This window comes from Ranitomeya variabilis, chromosome 2 (assembly GCF_051348905.1).
Source record: "Ranitomeya variabilis isolate aRanVar5 chromosome 2, aRanVar5.hap1, whole genome shotgun sequence".
Taxonomy (NCBI): domain Eukaryota; kingdom Metazoa; phylum Chordata; class Amphibia; order Anura; family Dendrobatidae; genus Ranitomeya; species Ranitomeya variabilis.
In genome coordinates this window covers 990,494,492-990,515,588 of record NC_135233.1, presented here as the reverse complement: position 1 = coordinate 990,515,588, position 21,097 = coordinate 990,494,492, and the positions used below count along the sequence as shown (strand labels likewise).

General features: G+C 46.9%; 1 protein-coding gene across 6 annotated transcripts in view; it reads right to left on the bottom strand.

Annotated features, from left to right (window-relative positions):
- The window catches only part of KIF1A (kinesin family member 1A), a 235,892-nt gene that overhangs the window by 159,526 nt on the left and 55,269 nt on the right, over positions 1–21,097 (bottom strand). For all 6 annotated transcript variants that reach the window (XM_077291029.1, XM_077291030.1, XM_077291031.1 and 3 more), the window contains exons 3-6: positions 19,879–19,955; positions 12,951–13,130; positions 10,766–10,831; positions 7,301–7,479 (exon numbers count right to left, since the gene is read on the bottom strand). In XM_077291029.1, coding sequence (XP_077147144.1) covers positions 7,301–7,479; positions 10,766–10,831; positions 12,951–13,130; positions 19,879–19,955 — 502 coding nt within the window. The remainder of the gene's footprint in view (positions 1–7,300; positions 7,480–10,765; positions 10,832–12,950; positions 13,131–19,878; positions 19,956–21,097) is intronic.

The following is a 21,097-nucleotide window of genomic DNA, read 5'->3' as shown; positions in this document are numbered from 1 at the left end:
TTTGTTTCCAGGTTCTGGCGATCCTTTTGTGCTAGGATGGGCATTGATTTGTCGTTCTCGTCTGCCTTTCATCCTCAGACTAATGGACAAACGGAGCGAACTAATCAGACTCTGGAGGCTTATTTGAGGTGTTTTGTTTCGGCAGATCAGGATGATTGGGTGACCTTCTTGCCGTTGGCTGAGTTTGCCCTTAACAATCGGGCTAGTTCCGCTACTTTGGTTTCGCCATTTTTCTGCAACTCTGGTTTCCATCCTCATTTTTCCTCGGGACATGTGGAGCCTTCTGACTGTCCTGGGGTAGATTCTGTGGTGGATAGGTTGCAGCAGATCTGGAATCATGTGGTGGACAACTTAAAATTGTCACAGGAGAAGGCTCAGCGTTTTGCCAACCGCCGCCGCGGTGTGTGTCCCCGACTTCGTGTTGGGGATTTGGTGTGGCTGTCTTCTCGATTTGTTCCTATGAAGGTCTCCTCTCCTAAATTTAAGCCTCGCTTCATCGGTCCTTACAAGATATTGGAAATCCTTAATCCAGTGTCCTTTCGCTTGGATCTTCCGGTTTCGTTTGCCATTCACAACGTGTTCCATAGGTCTTTATTGCGACGCTACGTTGTGCCTGTGCTTCCTTCTGCTGAGCCTCCTGCTCCGGTGTTGGTTGAGGGCGAGTTGGAGTTCGTGGTTGAGAAGATCTTGGATTCTCGTCTCTCCAGACGGAGGCTTCAGTATTTGGTCAAGTGGAAGGGCTATGGTCAGGAGGATAATTCCTGGGTGGTTGCCTCTGATGTGCATGCGGCCGATTTAGTTCGTGCCTTTCACGCTGCTCATCCTGATCGCCCTGGTGGTCTTGGTGAGGGTTCGGTGACCCCTCCTTAAGGGGGGGGTACTGTTGTGAATTAGACTTTTTGGCTCCCTCTTGTGGTTACTAGTGATATGACTCTGGGATTTTCTTCCCTCAGTTTGCACCCAGCTGGGTCGTTAGTTCAGGGGTGTTGCTATATTAACCTCCTGGATCCTTAGTCCAGTGCCTGGCATCGTTGTAATCAGACACATTCTGTTTGCTCCTATCTGCTGGTCCTGGTTCGTGCAAAATTAAGCTAAGTCCTGCTTCTTTGTTTTTTGGGTTATTTGCTTGCTCTCATTTTTGTCCAGCTTGTACTAAATTTGATTCCTGACCTTGCTGGAAGCTCTAGGGGGCTGGTGTTCTCCTCCCGGGCCGTTAGACGGTTCGGGGGTTCTTGAATTTCCAGTGTGGATATTTTTTATAGGGTTTTTGCTGACCATATAAGTTATCTTTCTATATTCTGCTATTAGCTAGTGGGCCTCCCTTTGCTAAATACCTAGCTCATTCTTATGTTTGTCTTTTCCTCTTACCTCACCGTTATTATTTGTTGGGGGCTTGTATCCAACTTTTGGGGTCTTTTCTCTGGAGGCAAGAAAGGTCTTTCTTTTCCCTTCTAGGGTTAGTTAGTTCTCCGGCTGGCGCGAGACGTCTAGAATCAACGTAGGCACGTTCCCCGGCTGCTGGTATTTGTGGTGCTAGGATTAGATATATGGTCAGCCCAGTTACCACTGCCCTATGAGCTGGTTTTCTGTGTTTGCAGACTTAGCAATCATTCCTGAGACCCTCTGCCATTGGGGTCACAACAGCGAGCCCGGTCCCGCATGGCAATATTTAAAGCCACCAGCCAATATGAGGCTGGCAGCTGACATCAGCGCGCACGTCGCCGGTTTCTGACATCATCGTCATTCGCCAGCGAGTGCGCGCTTTCAGCCTGGAGGGAAAATCGCTTGCCGCAAGGTAAGGAAAGGTTTTTTTGGGTTTTTTTCATTTATTTATTGAAAGCGGCAAGCCGGCAGGATGGAGACAAGTGTCCATCCTGCCGGGGGCAGAATCGAGACCGGGCATAATGGAGACAGGGGGCAGAATGGAGATACAGGGGCAGAGTGGAGACACGGGGCAGGATTGGAGATACAGGGGTAGAATGGAGACACGGGGCAGGATTGGAGATACAGGGGTAGAATGGAGACACGGGGCAAGAATGGAGATACAGGGGCAGAATGGAGATACGGGGAAGAATCGAGACACGGGGCAGGATTGAAGATACAGGGGTAGAATGGAGACACGGGGCAAGAATGGAGATACAGGGGCAGAATGGAGATACAGGGGCAGAATGGAGACACAGGGCAATGATGGAGACATAGAGGCGGGATTGGAGACACGGGGCAGGATTGGAGATACGGGGCAAGAATGGAGATACAGGGGCAGAATGGAGACACGGGGCAAGAATAGAGATGCAGGGGTAGGATTGGAGACACGGGGCAAGAATGGAGACACACGGGGCAGGATTGGAGACACGGGCAAGATTGGAGACACACGGGTCAGAATGAAGATACAGGGGCAAGAATGGAGACACGAGGCAGAATGGAGACACAAGGGGCTGAATGGAGACGGGGCAAGAATGGAGACACGGGGCAAGAATGGAGACAAGGGGCAACGATGGAGACATAGAGGCAGGATTGGAGACACGGGGCAGGATTGGAGATACGGGGCAAGAATGGAGATACAGGGGCAGAATGGAGATACAGGGGCAGAATGGAGATACAGGGGAAGAATCGAGACACGGGGCAGGATTGGAGATACAGGGGTAGAATGGAGACACAGGGCAAGAATGGAGATACAGGGGCAGAATGGAGATACAGGGGCAGAATGGAGACACAGGGCAATGATGGAGACATAGAGGCAGGATTGGAGACACGGGGCAGGATTGGAGATACGGGGCAAGAATGGAGATACAGGGGCAGAATGGAGACACAGGGCAAGAATAGAGATGCAGGGGTAGGATTGGAGACACGGGGCAAGAATGGAGACACACGGGGCAGGATTGGAGACACGGGGCAAGATTGGAGACACACGGGTCAGAATGAAGATACAGGGGCAAGAATGGAGACACGAGGCAGAATGGAGACAAGGGGCAGAATGGAGACACAAGGGGCAGAATGGAGACGGGGCAAGAATGGAGACATGGGGCAAGAATGGAGACAAGGGGCAACGATGGAGACATAGAGGCAGGATTGGAGACACGGGGCAGGATTGGAGATACGGGGCAAGAATGGAGATACAGGGGCAGAATGGAGACACAGGACAGGATTGGAGACACGGGGCAGCATTGGAGACACACGGGGCAAGAATGGAGACAGGGCAAGAATGGAGACAAAGGGCAGAATGGAGACACAGAGGGCAGAATGGAGACATGGGGCAAGAATGGAGACACGGGGCAAGAATGGAGACAAGGGGCATGATTTGAGACACAGGGGGCAGAATGGAGACATGGGGCACGATTGGAGATACAGGGGCAGGATTGGAGACACGGGGCAAGAATGGAGACACACGGGGCAGAATGGAGATGCAGGGGCAAGAATGGAGACCCGGGGCAAAATGGAGACAAGGGGCAGAATGGAGACACAGGGGGCAGAATGGAGACATGGCGCAAGAATGGAGACACGGGGCAGGATTGGAGACACGGGGCAAGAATGGAGACACGGGGCAGGATTGGAGACACGGGGCAGGATTGGAGACACGGGGCAGCATGGAGACACGGGGCAGAATGGAGACATGTGGTAAGAATGGAGACATGGGGCAGAATGGAGACACGAGGCAGAATTGAGACACGGGGCAGAATGGAGACATGGGGAAAGATAGGAGACACGGGGAAAGAATGGAGACACGGGGCAAGAATGGAGACAAGGGGCAGGATTTGAGACACAGGGGGCAGAATGGAGACATGGGGCACGATTGGAGATACAGGGGCAGGATTAGAGACATGGAGCAAGAATGGAGACACACGGGGCAGAATGGAGATACAGGGGCAAGAATGGAGACACGGGGCACAATGGAGACAAGGGGCAGAATGGAGACACAGGGGGCAAAATGGAGACAAGGGGCAGAATGGAGGAGCGGGGCAAGAATGGAGACAAGGGGCGGAATGGAGGAACAGGGCAAGAATGGAGACACAGGGGGCAGAATGGAGACAAGGGGCAGAAGGGAGACATGGGGCAGGATTGGTGACATGGGGCAGGATTGGAGACACGGGCAGGATTGGAGACACGGGGCAGAATGGAGACATGGGACAGTTGTGGCAGGATCATGGGACAGATGGGGACATCACATGGGGGCAGAATGGATACTCATGAGGGCAGGATGGGAGAACATATGGCTGGAGCCAGGAATGAGATACACGAGGGCCAGGATGGGGGATATTATTACCATAGGGGCTAATTAAGGGATATTATTACTGCAGTAATGTATTTATTTTATTTTTTCAGGACACTGTTTTAAATGGGGAGGCAACCCTGTTACTGTGCAGAGTGATACTATGTTGCCTTTTTCCTTCATTTGGTGTAGTGTAGAATTTGGGAAAAAAATAAGTAATGTGTTCTGCAAGCGGTGCTCTAGATAACTGTGCTATTTCCTGCAGAGACGAGCCCTGGCTGGGAGAAGTGACGTCGATCTATGCTGGATGAAGATGAAAGACTTCACCCAGAGGTGTCACTGGTGAGCCAGTGTGTTACCTATACACTGATACTATACACTGTATACTATATACAGCGGTCCTGTGTACAATGTCACCGGTGATCACTGTATTACCTTTACACTGACACTGCATACTAAGTACAGATCTCCTGTGTATAATGGCACATATGGTGATATTAGCATTGTGGGTTTTTTTTTTATAACTGATCAGTATTGTAGTATTCAGTCACAAAGTGGTGGTAAAATGTTGTCTGGCCATGGTGTGGTAGCATTTGTTCCTTGTATGTGGTATTATTGGTCACCATGGGGTGGTAATATGTGGTCTGGACATGGTGTGGCGGTATTTGTTCTTAGTATGTGGTATTATAGGTCACTATGTGGTAGTAATATGTGGTCTGGTCATGGTACTATGGTATTTGTAACTTGTGTGTGATATTATTGGTCATTTTAAAAATACACCTAAATTGTATTGCATATTTTACAAAATGTGTAACAGGTTAGTGTAGAGTAGGGCTCGGCCAAAAGAGTCTATCGTGTCGTGGTGGCGGCTTAAAAAATCTTTTGGCCAAAACAAAGGCTGCTGGTTATATGTGTGATCTGGTGATGGGAACTGTTAGGCTGCAGTCACAGTAGCAGTATTTGGTCAGTATTTTACATCAGTATTTGTAAGCCAAAACCAGGAGTGGGTGATAAATACAGAAGTGGAGCATATGTTTCTATTATACTTTTCCTCTAATTGTTCCACTCCTGGTTTTGGCTTACAAATACTTATGTCAAATACTGACCAAATACTGCTAGTGTGATGGCAGCCTTAATGTGTGATTGGTTTCAAGTGGAGTTTTTCCAAGAGAGAGCGGTGGGGCTGTGGACAGTTCGAGGGGTGGAGGCGGGGCAGAGTCTCAAGGTGGCCCCGAAAATTTTGCCAGTATGGGGCCCCGAAATTCCTAGTGGCAGCCCTGAGGGCAAGGCCAGAGCTAAGGGCAAGGCTGGAGCTAAGGGCAAGGCCAGAGCTAAGGGCAAGGCCGGAGCCCAGGCTACGAGTCATATCCTTTATAGGTGTGCCACCTTATATAGTTCTGTATGGAAGAGTAGCAGAGCATACTCGCAGCACAGACACTGAATCTTTATCCAGCATATACCGGCATGCTGATCCTTTTTTTCCCCAATATCTGCCATTGGAATAGGATTTGGTCATAATTATTTATATGCTCTGTAGTGATGAGCGCAACACATGCAGAGATTGGCTAACAAACAGGCAATCCCTGCATGTGTTGCAGCTGTTGAGCAGCCGCGAGACATGGAGCTGCGGGGACTCGAACATATTTTCCAAGCACGCCGAAGACACTAGGTTAGCACACGTGCATGCTCGGATACGACTTTATCCGAGCACGTTTGCTCATCATTAATGTTCTGCCAATATCAGCTCATTTGGTAACCATGTCCTAATCATGTATGGTGCACCCAAGTCAGGAGTGGACACTGATATTAGAGGGTCCTTGTGCAAAAACAGTATATGGGCTCTTTGCAGTCTAATAGGTCATCATAGGACAATTCCATCAGCTCTGGAGGTGGTAGTGGCCCCCTTACCTCTGGGGCATCTGTGCGGCTACACAGGTTGCACCTATAGCATGTCCACCCCTGACCTAAGGCATATGAGCACCTTGATGGTGCTGCTGTAGAAGAATATTTAGGCTCTATGACTTCTAAAACATTCTGGTATAAACTGCTTTTAAAAGTGACAATTGACCCAAGTCGTTCTAGACCCTTATCTTCTTTTAGAGAAGATTAAAACAAGTTATCACCTATCTGCAGGATAGGTTATAACTAGTGATGAGCGAGTGTACTCGTTGCTTGGGTTTTTCCGAGCATGCTCGGGTGGTCTCCGAGTATTTATGACTGCTCAGAGATTTAGTTTTCATCGCCTCAGCTGAATGATTTACAGCTACTAGCCTGCTTGATTACATGTGGGGATTCCCTAGCATCCAGGCAACCCCCACATGTACTCAGGCTGGCTAGTAGCTGTAAATCATTCAGCTGTGGCAAGGAAAACTAAATCTCCGAACACTAACAAATACTCGGACACCACCCGAGCGTGCTCGGGAAAACCCAAGCAACAAGTACACTCGCTCATCACTAGTTATAACTTGCTGATCTATGGGTGTCCAACTGCCTAGACCTGCACCTATTGGCAGATTGTGGAGTTTTTATCTCCAAGAGGAAACTTTTATCCCCATTAGAAAATGGCACAACACGTTAAATGCCCAACCACAGATCCACTCATTCTCTGTAATGCTTCTGGAAAAAGCCAAGTACAAATTTGTCAGCCCCATAGGGGATAATTGGAGCAGCGGTTCAGCATGTGCACTGAAAATCTATTCTAACAGGGATTCCAATAACTGCAAGTTCCAGCTGTCAGAACCCACCAATCACCAAGTATCACCTATTTATTTATTTTACTCACTTACACTATATTGCACCATTAATTCCACAGCACTTTACAGGTATTGTCAGCACTGTCCCCATTGGGGCTCACAATCTAGGTTCCCTATCTGTATGTCTTTGGATTGTAGGAGGAAACCAGAGAACCCAGAGGAAACCCACGCAAACATGGGGAGAACATACAAAATCCCTTTAGATGTTGTCCTTGGTGGGATTTCAAATAAGGACCTCAGTGCTGAAAGGCTGCAGGGCTAACTACTGAGCCACTCTGCTGCCACAGTTACAATTTATCCAGAAACGCCTTTAAGGGATTAACAATTTAATTCAGGTTACCTGGCTTTGTTGCCAGAGTCCATAAGATCTTGAATATCTTGGTAGGAGGTAACGGCCAGCTTTGACAAGTCTTCCACATAAGGTCCCAGCAGTGGGTGCTCACGGACACGGAGGTTCCCCTTATTCTTTGGATTTAGAAGGTCTCTGACACGCTCACAGTATATCTCCATATAACTGACCTAAGAAGCAGTGGTAAGAAAATAAATCTTCACGGAAAACACGCTCATACCAAAAACCATACCTATCTATCTACTGTACCTATCTAACATTATCTGTCTATCCATATTTTATGTGACAACGCAAGATACATCGAAGAGAAGAATCCTTCACTTGTCATTCTCCTCTATTTCCCAGAATATTTCTCAATCTTGTTGACTCTGCATTACTTGGCTGCCATTATCCTAAAAGCTGTATACATGTTAGGCTAGGTTCACACTTAAACAATGCTCATTGCCGAGCCACGTTAACCACTTTTTGTGCCTGTTCGAAAGGACAAATAATGCAAGAATGTAGCATACATTGTCTACAGTGACTGTGTTTGCTTCATTCAAGTGAATGGTTCTATCAGGGCTCTTTCAGGCTTCCCCTTGCAATACAGTTTTTTGGGGATTCTGTGTGAAGCTAGCATTAGAGCCAGGTAGGGCCATACTCATCAATATCCACGTGATTGGCCAACTTTCTTATGTGTATGGGGGCCCTGGACATGTTGTATTTCAATGTTTGATCTCTTTGTTATCGGGACTGATAAGCCACCATAGGGGCGCAGTCAGACAGTCCCATAAATCAGAGCGAGATTGGAAAGCAGTGCATGGACTGGCAGGCAGCTCCTCCAAGCTGAGTCAGCTTCATGAATATCAATGCAGCTGTCACGCTCCGGTGGGGAGAGCTGCCGGCCAGTCCATGCATTGCATTCCCATCTCTCTCTGATTTATACGGCATTCTGACTGAACCCCTATAGATATAAATGTCTGGCAGCACCTTATACATCTCCCCATTAAAAACACATGAACACATGGCAAAAATGGAAATTCATGTTTATGGTGGCGTAGTGAGGAATCACAGCTCATCCAGCCGACATTTATTGAACAGAAGAAAGAGATTGTACCCATTTTCTACAGACAATAGTAATTGCTATTTTATTTTTTCCATCTTTTAAAGGGATGGCATATTGCTTGGATGACCTCTGGGACTCCCACCAAACCTGATTTAACATGATGACCCGCTTCACTAAAGGTTAGCACTCCCACAAGTTTTAGGGAACTACAGCCAGAACAATCCACTTTATAATCTTAGAACCCTCCTCCAGACTGCTGTAGAGTAGTGACGAGCGAGTGTGCTCATTACGCGAGTTTTCCGAGCATGCTCTGGTGTTCTCCGAGTATCTTGGGTGTGCTCGTAGATTACCGTATTTCGCGGACTATAAGACGCACCGGACTATAAGGCGCACCCAGGTTTTAGAGGTGGAAAATAGGGAAAAAAAATATTTGAAGCAAAAAAAATGTGGTAAAATATTTAATAACATAAATAACATACTATTATATGTGGTGTTATTATATATAATAGTATGTTATTATGTTGGAAGCTGCGGGACCAGTGTGGTGTCTGTGAAGTACTATATGAAGATGCTGAAGGGTGAGTATAAGAATGGGGGCACAGGGCTTATAGTGAAAGCACCACTCCAGCACTGCGAAATAACACTGGAGTGCTGCTTTAAAATCCCATGGGAGAACTATAACTCCCAGCATGTCCTGCAGATCCTATGACAAGCTGGGGAGTTATAGTTCACCACAGGAGTGGCAGAGTGCTTTATTGTGTGTTGTAGACTAACCTCTTAATTGTGGCAGCCTGCCAGCTGTGGTGAGGTAAATGCATCCCATGACTGCACACACAGAGCCCTCCCTCTTGTTGCCTTTCCACAGCACAGCACAGGTTATAAGAGGAAGCCAGCAGATTCTATTGGGGAGTCTGAAGGACCTATGATGATGTCAGGAAGAGGGAGGGCTCTGAGCTGCCATGTGATGCTCCAGCCCGCCCACTCCTGACATCATCACAGGTCCTGATTGTGCACAACACTCAGCGTCCAGGCAGGTAGGCAGCGATCTTCTGGCCCCTGCTACTGCCTCCTGCTCCACAGGACACACAAATCTCCTTAGCTGCTGAAGGAATCAGCGCTGAGGAAGCCGTGTGTGTCCCTGATTAAGTGCAGCATTCATGTGCTGCTCCCGGCTCACCACTCAGCTGATCGGTGGGTGGGGAGCCGCTCATAAATATTCACTGCACTTAATCAGCGGGGCCATGTGCTTTCCCCAGCAGCTGATTCCGGGAAGTGGGGACATCCTGAAGTGGGATAACAGTGCGATCCCACTCCCTGCTGCCCCCCTCCCCACATGCTATATCCGGACTATAAGACGCACCCACACTTTCCTCCCAAATTTGGAGGGAAAAAAGTGCGTCTTATAGTCCAAAAAATACGGTATGTTTGAGTCCCCACAGCTGCATGATTTGCAGCTGTTAGGGTACTGTCACACAGTACCATTTTGATCGCTACGACGGCACGATCCGTGACGTCGCAGCGATCGTATGATTATCGCTCCAGCGTCGTAGACTGCGGTCACACGTTGCAATCACGGCGCTGGAGCGATGCCGAAGTCCCCGGTAACCAGGGTAAACATCGGGTAACTAAGCGCAGGGCCGCGCTTAGTAACCCGATGTTTACCGTGGTTACCAGCGTAAACGTTAAAAAAACAAACAGTACATACTTACATTCCGGTGTCTGTCCTCCGGCGTTCTGCTTCTCTCCACTGTGTAAGCGCCATGGCCGGAAAGCACAGCGGTGACGTCAGACGTCACCGCTGTGCTCGCTTTCCGGCTGGCAGACGCTCACACAGTGGAGAGAAGCTGAGACGCTGGAGGACAGACACCGGAATGTAAGTATGTACTGTTTGTTTTTTTAACGTTTACACTGGTAACCACGGTAAACATCGGGTTACTAAGCGCGGCCCTGCGCTTAGTTACCCGATGTTTACCCTGGTTACAAGCGAACACATCGCTGGATCGCTGTCACACACAACGATCCAGCGATGTCAGCGGGTGATCAAGCGACGAAAGAAAGTTCCACACGATCTGCTACGACGTACGATTCTCAGCAGGATCCCTGATCGCTGCTGCGTGTCAGACACTGCGATATCGTAACGATATCGCTAGAACGTCACGAATCGTACCGTCTGTGTGACAGTACCCTTAGACAACCTGAATACATGCAGGGATTGCCTGTTTGTTAGGGAATCCCCACATGTATTCAGGCTGTCCAGCAGCTGCAAATCATGCAGCTGCGGGGACTCAAACATAATCTACGAGCACGGAAATACTCGAAGAATGCCCGAGCATGCTTGGAGAACTCAAGTAACGAGCACACTCTACTACTGTAGAGTTCTTATTAAAGGTACAGAGATGCATAACACATACCTCCACAGAGTAAGACATGTTGTCATTCGTTGTGTCACTGATCCGTGAAAAGAGATCTTCACAAAGCTGAAAGACAAAGGCTTCTATATGAAATAATACGGCTGTATGACCACATTTGTCACCAAGGCCTCCAAGTCACAGCCATCAAGAGGTTAACACTTTACAGGCAGCGCAGGGTTAATTAATAATTCACAGACACAGAGTATATCTTTAATATTTTATAGACTGTGAGACGTCAATGAATAATTCAGATACTGAGGGGTTAAACAGATTAAAGGCAGCAAGTTAACCCCCCTCCTGGACAGTGAGCGCTCAAAAACAAGACTTGTGCTTTTACCATAAGCAGCGCAGGGTCATTTTCTGTTTGTGATGTCATTATTGTAATGACAGGAAATGAATGATGCAAAAACAAGTAAAAACTAGAGGAGTCATCGAGGCAGAGTATAATGACCACACATGAAAGACCACCGCGCATCACGATCTGACGTCCATCACCTTAGATGACCTTGCGTGGTGAGACGCTGATAGCAGCCATGACTTCACTTTATTGAGTGGTGTTATATGCAGCAAAGAAAATGAGATCAATAGACTGACAGTAATACAATATCTCATGACCTCAGGCTTCATTCACACTTGGGTATTTCTGGTTTTCCTCCATTTCTTTTTTTTTATAGTCAAAACCAGGAAAGGTTTCTAAACACAGAAAAGATGTAATAAAACATTTCCCTTCTTTACTTCTTCGTTCACCGAAAATAAAAAAATACCAATCAAATATGCAAGTGTGAATGAGGCCTAACTATTGTAGATCCTCCGAGGAGACCTCTAGTCACAGGAAGGTGATTTCGGTCCCAGTCCGATAGATGTCTGGATAAAAAGAGTTCTCTATGTACGCCGCAAAACAAACCTTACTTACGACAGGTCCATTCTAATATCACAAGCCACAAAGATTGCAATAGGCAGCATTGACACGCAGGTTATTGCCAGATGCATGGTCGAATAGTCCTTCAGGACCACAAGTCCTCTAATGAAGCTTAGAGATTCTCCAGCATCCATATAGCTTCTTCTTATTGGTGCCAGTACAATCACCATGTATAGACCCATGCAGGAAGCTGGAGAATCTCTCTGATTGATTGAATTATACAATACAGGTTTATTACAGTGTCTGAATTCAGTATGCCCAATATCGGACTGGGGTACCAAGGGCCCACCAGTAACATTGATTCTGAGGGCCCACTGTCCAGCTATATTACCCTCATCCATAAATGTACCTATTATAATAATAATAATAATAATAATAATAATAATAAAACTGGTAGTTTGTTAATTAGATGATTAGATGCTGCTTCTGTCTATATATCGTGAATCAAGTGTATTATGTCAACTACTGCTCATATTGTGGAGTGTTGGGCCCACCGGGGGATTCACCGGTGCCCCCGAGGACCAGTCCATGCCAGATTATGGCACATTGCTATAATCTTATTAGATCTTCAATCATTTGTATAGAAGTTACAGAAATCGCTAACTGGGACCCAACTGTCTGACATATGGCTAAGTCATAAATGTCAGATGGGACACTTCCATTAAGGGCAACAATATCACAAGATAATGCTGACTATGGTCAGGTATATATCAACTTGTAATTAAAATGACTACTACTGTATGTACACTCATATAGTCAACATAAGTACCAGTAAACCGGATAACACCACCGAGTTCAATAATTTGAAAGAGGAAGAGGATAGAAGGGGTTGTCTGCTTTCAGAAAAAAATTCTATATGCACAATCCATTGAAAACAAACCTAAATATGCCTTACTCGACATCCCAGGGTCCAGTGCATTGTATCAACCGCTGCCACAGTCACCATTGCTTGGCAGCAGCAGTGACATGAAGTTGATATTGCTGTAGCCAATCACTGAACTCAGTGACTCTGAGCAGCTTGTGCCATCTGCACTGGCAGAGCCGCTGAGTTCAGTGATTGGCTGCAGCCAAATAGCGGATACTGGGGCAAAATTATATTATATTATATTACATATATTAATAATTTTTAGGTGGAATACTTATCTAATAAAGACTCTTAAGAAATCGGTAGAAACAAAATGTATTTAAAAGTTAGAATCTTTCTTGCAAGACAGTTGCTCCTCGGGATAATATAGAATGTCTGGAGACACCTTATTATATTATTACCTGGGGTATGATTCCTTGCTGGCTGGGCTCCTGTTTGCCCATCATGGTATAAGATTTTCCGGCTCCTGTCTGTCCATAGGCAAAAATGCACACATTGTACCCCTCAAAGGCATGAAGCAACATCTCTTCCCCAATGTCACGGTAGACCTGTTGTTGTCCAGCAAACTGGCTGTCTTCATCCTGCATATGAGACAATGCTATAGTTCTAGTATATACCTTATATGTCACTGTATGTACTTGATAACACACTACTACTTAAGTTTAAGAGCAAACATTACAACAGATAACACAGTGCCCTATATACTTATTTCCTCTCCATCTCTTTTTAGTGGTCACTGCTGTTTAAATGCAGCGCCCCAGAGTCCTGGTCGTTGCAGTACTGTGGCTCCGCCACTATGGGGAGCTACGGTGCGTCCGATGGCACTGAAGGAGTTCATCTGATCAGGTATCACAGACACCAATACATTTCACAGCTGGGCCTCCGGGGGGAGCTAAGGGTGCTATTCATTAGGCCACTCCCCACCATAGTGGGTAAACTGGGGGTCAGGCAGGAAGTTAGATCAGAAAGCTGACTGGATTGGACGAAGCAACACCTAGTGGCAGAGGGTGTTGTGGAGGAAGAGACAGTAGGGTCTCTGTCAGGGGTGGGATCCTGACAGAGGCTTGGCATTGGAAAGAACGTAACGGGTCCGCGCCAGCTCCGGGAAGCGGCGGGGCCCCAAGAAAGGACTAGAAGCGAGATAGATTGTGCTGAGTGAGAAACGAGATCAAGCGATAGGAGAATTCCAGTAGGGGTCGTGCTGTAAGACCGGAGCAACACCCTACTGAGGCGCACTACCGGTGGCCGGAACGCCGAGGGAGTATTATAACATTCAGCTTCAAGCAATACTCTAAACAGCGGCAGGACAGTCAGTCTCAGGCGGGCTGTCTAACACATATCACCTATGAAGTCTTGGGAGGCAATTGCGGGAGAGGGGCGTCTCTAGGGTCCCGGAAGAACTCCAGGCCTACCCGACAAACGGGTGCCGTTCTAACTGTAACATCAGGAAGGGACGGACGATTAGAAGAACATCATTTAATCGAGTCGTGAGGGAACTTAAGAAACAGACACAACAGTTGTGGGGTATTTTCCGTAAGCACAGCAGGGAAGGACTACAACACATAGCGCTAAGAAGGAAGGCACCGATTTCCACCTGTGAAGAGAACTCTGGAGGTGCCATTGGACCGGCCGGACTTGCGCAGCTTGGTGAACCGTATTCTGGACTGAGGACTCAGAGATCTCCAGTAAAGAGGTAAAGAGACTGCAACCTGGTGTCCTCGTTATTTACCGCGACCTGCACCCCACAACTGCACCGTTACAACACCACTTACTGCACCGGACGTCCCCCACTGACACACAGGGCCACGGACCGGGTCTAGCCACCGTGACAACTCCAGGACTGAGACCCAGAGGCCCGGCTCCGGGTACCCCTAGGCCCTGCGGCGGTGTGGGGGCGCTCCAACTTGGCGTCACGAACAGGATCTACTTAAGCCTGAAGAATCAGGTCATGTGTGCCTTGGAACTGTAATTTGTTGTGCTTGGATTGTACTTTATTGCAAAGACTGTGCTGCGCCATTTACCGCCAAAAGTTCCCGCCAAAAACCGCCGCCATTGCTACGCCAGAGAGACAGGAGGGCGTGCCATGGGAGGAGGCTACCAAAGTGGCGCCAGAAACGGCGATCGCCCCCTGCGCCTCTTGTTGCAAAGCGATGACCTGCCTCAAAGCAGAGAACCGCCCCCTGACTTGCGATGGCGGGAACGAGGTGAAGGAGGAGCTCGACCTTGGAGAAATGGCAGAGTCAGATACATGCCTTGCCCTCGAATGCCGGACAGCGACGATGAACAGCGGGGGCCCGAACAACGGCGAGGTGAACCCGGCTTGTCCTCATCCATCAGAAGAGGACCCGCGTCCACCGCAGCGGGAGGACCTGAGTTCCTCGGAGCCGGTAGCGGAGCTGAGCCTACCTATCCCGATCTCGGAACTAGCCGAAGAAGAGCTATGGGGAGCGGAGCCGTATCCGGAGACTGCCGGGGAGGAGCCGCGGTCCGGGCTGCAGCCGACTCCAGCGTCCTCGTTAATGGAACGGACCGACATCAGTGGAATCACATCAGACGCAGGTATAGAAAGCGTCCCTGCTCCCCCGACCGATCCCGATCCTGCGATCGATCCCTGCCACCACAATAACCGTTTCCTCTTGGCGGGGCTAGGGGTATTATCCCCCGGCGCAACGGGGAGGCTGATACCTCTGCCACCGACCCAGACGGGGGAGTTCGTAGATGTGAGCCCGGAGGGAGTTATCCTCCGGTGGGAGGCCCCCCGAATTGGGCTGGATGGAGTCCGGCGAGAAGGTCACACCATTGCCGTGCTGAATTGGGAACAATATAAGCGGTACTTGATCCTACAATGGAAAGACTGGAAAGAAAGGGAACAAACTACCGCTGCATCAGCCGTGGACCAAGGGTTGAAGCCTGCACGGTCGGGAGGTGTCCACCATCAGCTGATGTTTGGCAACCTACCAAGAGAATAAACCTCGATACCATGAATCTGTAAATAGTTACTGTTTTCCTGTGTTTTGCTAAACCCGTTCAGGGTAAACTCTTAAAGGGATCCCTTTGTTGACCCGGGATCCCTATTGTTTGTTTTTGTTACCAAAAGTTTTGCACAAGTTTTAAAAACTGCTGAAATCATGAACAGTGCATGATCCGAACTCTTTTGTATATAGTTTGCACCTTATTAAAGGCGCTCCCTACTGGTTTTACTTAAAGAAAGACTCTTTGCGAAGATACCGCACTGGAACCTTTGTTGAGTATGGACTGGTAGCTTGAGAAGATACGCTACCTCATAGAGACTTGGTCCTCTCTTAAAGGGGATGTTCATTTGTCACGCTTCGATAGTAATATTGCTTAAGATGAGTAGCAATAATGTCTTGACCAAAGGAAATGATGATAATGTTTATATGAGAAAAGTTATATGTGTTTAACTGGTTAAATGTGAAGAAATATTGATAATGTGCTTTGAGAAGTAAAAGATAGAAGAAGGATGCAGTGGACCCGTAGAGATAGACGTGGTGTCCAGCATGCATAGTAGACAGAAAGATAATGAGAAGGCTAATGTTCGATAGAAAATGTTTTTGATAATGCTGATGGATAATTAATGGGGATAGAAGGTAAACCCTGAGTTCTCATAGGAGTCAAGAAGAGATGGCTCAGTGCTCTAAAACTGAAAGTAATGTTATGTTTTATACTGTGTATAGTAGTTGAAAAGGCAGTAGGCCCTGGCTGAACGGGGCGGTCCTGTAACTGAAAGGAGAGGCAGTAGGTCTGGTGCCGATTGGACAGGCGGTCCTGCAGATTTAAAGAAGGAGAATGAGAAAGTTAAAATGCCTTATAATGTGATTATAGGAAGGTCTTTAGTGGATTAAGAGTGTATGTCCTTAAAGGCAAAGTTAAATTATTGTTCAACAATCTTGCACTTAGTAGAATACCCGGTTGGGTAACGGGAGTTATTTATAACCTGTAATTTATAATGTTAACTATGTTTGTAACGTTCAAGTGTCCTCACCTCCCATAAAGGGAAGCTCTGTTCAAATATGCTTATTGTTATTGCACTCAACAAAATTGTATGTCTTTTTGCTAACTTGTATTGTTGTTTTCTTCCCAGTCCCGGAGTACTGTGTTTAACCAGGGGGGAGTGCAGCGCCCCAGAGTCCTGGTCGTTGCAGTACTGTGGCTCCGCCACTATGGGGAGCTACGGTGTGTCCGATGGCACTGAAGGAGTTCATCTGATCAGGTATCACAGACACCAATACATTTCACAGCTGGGCCTCCGGGGGGAGCTAAGGGTGCTATTCATTAGGCCACTCCCCACCATAGTGGGTAAACTGGGGGTCAGGCAGGAAGTTAGATCAGAAAGCTGACTGGATTGGACGAAGCAACACCTAGTGGCAGAGGGTGTTGTGGAGGAAGAGACAGTAGGGTCTCTGTCAGGGGTGGGATCCTGACAGAGGCTTGGCATTGGAAAGAACGTAACGGGTCCGCGCCAGCTCCGGGAAGCGGCGGGGCCCCAAGAAAGGACTAGAAGCGAGATAGATTGTGCTGAGTGAGAAACGAGATCAAGCGATAGGAGAATTCCAGTAGGGGTCGTGCTGTAAGACCGGAGCAACACCCTACTGAGGCGCACTACCGGTGGCCGGAACGCCGAGGGAGTATTATAACATTCAGCTTCAAGCAATACTCTAAACAGCGGCAGGACAGTCAGTCTCAGGCGGGCTGTCTAACACATATCACCTATGAAGTCTTGGGAGGCAATTGCGGGAGAGGGGCGTCTCTAGGGTCCCGGAAGAACTCCAGGCCTACCCGACAAACGGGTGCCGTTCTAACTGTAACATCAGGAAGGGACGGACGATTAGAAGAACATCATTTAATCGAGTCGTGAGGGAACTTAAGAAACAGACACAACAGTTGTGGGGTATTTTCCGTAAGCACAGCAGGGAAGGACTACAACACATAGCGCTAAGAAGGAAGGCACCGATTTCCACCTGTGAAGAGAACTCTGGAGGTGCCATTGGACCGGCCGGACTTGCGCAGCTTGGTGAACCGTATTCTGGACTGAGGACTCAGAGATCTCCAGTAAAGAGGTAAAGAGACTGCAACCTGGTGTCCTCGTTATTTACCGCGACCTGCACCCCACAACTGCACCGTTACAACACCACTTACTGCACCGGACGTCCCCCACTGACACACAGGGCCACGGACCGGGTCTAGCCACCGTGACAACTCCAGGACTGAGACCCAGAGGCCCGGCTCCGGGTACCCCTAGGCCCTGCGGCGGTGTGGGGGCGCTCCATAAACAGACTTAGCAAAGTAGTATACACACCCAAAATGATGTTATCAGACTGGAAAATCATAACCAAGGTGCCGCCCGCCAACTGTCTCCCTTCTGTCTGTTGTCAAGTGTAATCCACCTGTAGCAGCAGAGCCGCAGAGATGGATTACAGGCAGAGAGGGACGGTCATTATCCCTCTGTGCCTGTCCTGTCTGCCATACTGCATACAGGCATAACAGAGAGAGGGCTTTTAGTTCAAGGAGAGAAAATCATGGGACAGTGCAAGAGCAATGCATGATGGGACCACCAGTCAGTGGATGGGGGGTTACGGGTTACTAGAATAGGGACACTTTCTCAACATAATAAAAAAAGATTCTGTCGCCTTCTGCCTCAAAGAGGTTTTTTGGTACTTTACATTGATGGCCTATTTATAGGAGGTCATTGATATCAGATTCATGAAGGTGTGGTAGCCAGAACCCTCACCAGTCAGCTGTTCTGGGCTCAGTTGATTAGAGGAAGATGTGCAGGCCGGGACACAGCCAATAGTAGTCGCCTGGGTAGTTCCGATCCACAATTAAGTACATCTGGCCGAGGTGGCGCTTTGATCTGATACTGATGACCTACCCTGAGAATAAGCCATCAATATGTAGTAAAAATGCCACATTACTTGATGTACAGTCACTCTGAGGCATAAGAAAATTTCCAATAGCATTTATATTTAGCATATAGATTTAGGTGTGCTGCAGTATACAATTGTACCAAGGGCTTTTTTTTTCATTTCTGGGAGTTAAATCCTTGTATAGGCATTTGATTTCTATATATTCACAAGTGATATATGTCAAACATAAGATATAATGCTACCAGAGTGATCAAGTAGGGCTGGGACATGAATACAAAATAGATTTCTATCCAAATTAGTACTCCCCCAGAAGGTAGAAAAAGGTCTAGTTTCTCTCCTACCACCTATAGTTAATTACCTTGTAAATAAATCTCTGACCAATTAAGAAAGCACTCCTACTCCCAGTAAATTCTTTATCCTCTTAATATATTGCAATCATTATATTATATGGCACTTTGTACTTACAATTGCTCATTTTTCTTTTCTACCCAGATTATTCTTCTTTGTCCATTAGGTCTATGACATCATATGATTAAAAACTGACTAGCTGAATTCTTCTAAGCTCTATGTAAAAAAGGGTTGTCTCTTTTCCCTGCATGAGTAAGCATTAGAACTACAATTCTACATCAAGGCAAAGTCCCTAGTTATATATTAATGATAGCTATAGAACACACCTGACTACTAATCTAGAGATTCTTCATGACAGATTTGGACAAGATTAGTGCCATTTAATATCAATCTAATTTCTACATGCCACAATCAACAAAAATTGGATGGCTCTGCCAAAAATATCATGCCTATGTTCATACTTTGACTTAAAGGGACTCTATCACCAGGCTTATTTCCACCTAATCTTAGATTGTCATAATGTAAAGCCAGAGACCCTGATTCCGGCAATGTGTCACTTACTACCTGCCTGTTCTACTTAGCGCCGGCTCAGAGCGGACACTGACCGCTCTTGCCACCGATTCAGCTGTTCCATGTCAACAGGGCAGCGACTTCTCATCCGGTCTGATTTGGTGATGGGGCTTGACTGCCGACTTCATACTGATTGACATCTGGCTTCCCACATTTATGCAGTGAAGAGACAGCTGTCGCCCCATCAACAGAGCACCACAGAAGAGAAGGCGCTACTCTTGTCTGACGTTACCAGAAGCAGCAGAATTGCAGTCAGGAGCGGTCAGTAGCTGCTCTGTGCTGGCAGAGATCTGCACTGGGCAGAACAGGCAGGTAGCCAGCAACTACCTGCCTGTATAATCCTGGACAGTGCCTTTAACAAGTATTCAGCTGACAGCTAACTAATCGTATAAAGACAGCATAAGGTAGGTAACACTTTACTTTAGTATCCATCGTATGCTACTACCATCCCTGTCCTTTGTGTTGCCTGTCACTGGCTTTACTAGTGAGCAATATTCTGTATGTGTGCAATTCTTTTGCCACTTACTGAAGTATGGGACCAGTAGGAATAGTCAAAACTGAAGCTTTTCGGAGTTTCTTTTGGCTGCTTGGGGTTGAGTATTGCTGTAAAGAAGATGATAAAGAACATTATCAAGAAATTGTTAGTAAAAATTGAGATATACACAATAACAGTATTCAACCAACTGATCATCCAAGGCATAAGTACGACAGTGATTTATAAAGAACAGTTGTGTCCACCATGTCTGCCCTGGAGAAGAAATTGTAATTTATCAACGTGCTCTACTAAATCTATGAAAATCAAATTAAAAAGAGATGCAATTGATCACTAGTTCTCCATCTTGTCAACAATTGACTGCTATGCAAACTTATCAATCCAAAAGTGAATGGGGGCAGCCTGCGCATCCCCTGATAACAGATGTCCAGGAAAGACAAGACACTTTGGAAATGTTTTCTGCTTTGTCCCAAAGTCTTTGTCCAGCCCCCCGAGGAAGCGATAGGGAAACGTGCGTCGGGGCCTCGGCGCGACGCACAGGCATCCACATTATTGAGCCATGGGTAAGAGGTCTTGCAATTTGTATCTATGTTAGCATTAAGGGATCCTTTTAAATGTAGCCGTTTGGTGATATACGGTGTTATGAGTCCTTGTCACACTTCTATAGATAGGGGAAGTTGTATATGATACACCTACAAACGAGATTTCATATGACGCGGCTCAGACTCATTAGTATGTCCCGTTTGGCTCCTCTTTTTCCCGTAGGTCTTTAGTTCAGGATATATAACATGGCTTTTATGTTATTTGAATGTATTGATTCCTGTTCTAATCATTACTTTTTGCTTGTGTGGTCGCACCATGGTTGCATTGTCATTCTCTGGTTTTAAACCATTATTATTATTGTGTGTGATGTAATTCATTTGTACAGTAATTTTTGAATAATCTTCTTGCCCTGTTGTAATTGTGAAAATAAAGTTATTTTTGCACTTTTGTACTAACTGGGCTGTTACGATATTTTTTACTAATAAACAAATCTGTTCATTTGATTTATTAATTAGGCATTCACGCTCCCATAGGTTCTTTATTGCTTATCTTTGTCCCAATAAGGTCCAGTCTCTTATGCATGTATAATTTTTAGCAATTGAGGTCCATTAAAAATGTTGCATCATTTGTCTTTTTATTACCCTGAACATTGAGATAATTCTGATGTAAGTTTGTCATGTAAATCAATCAGAGCACGAGCCGCCAATAC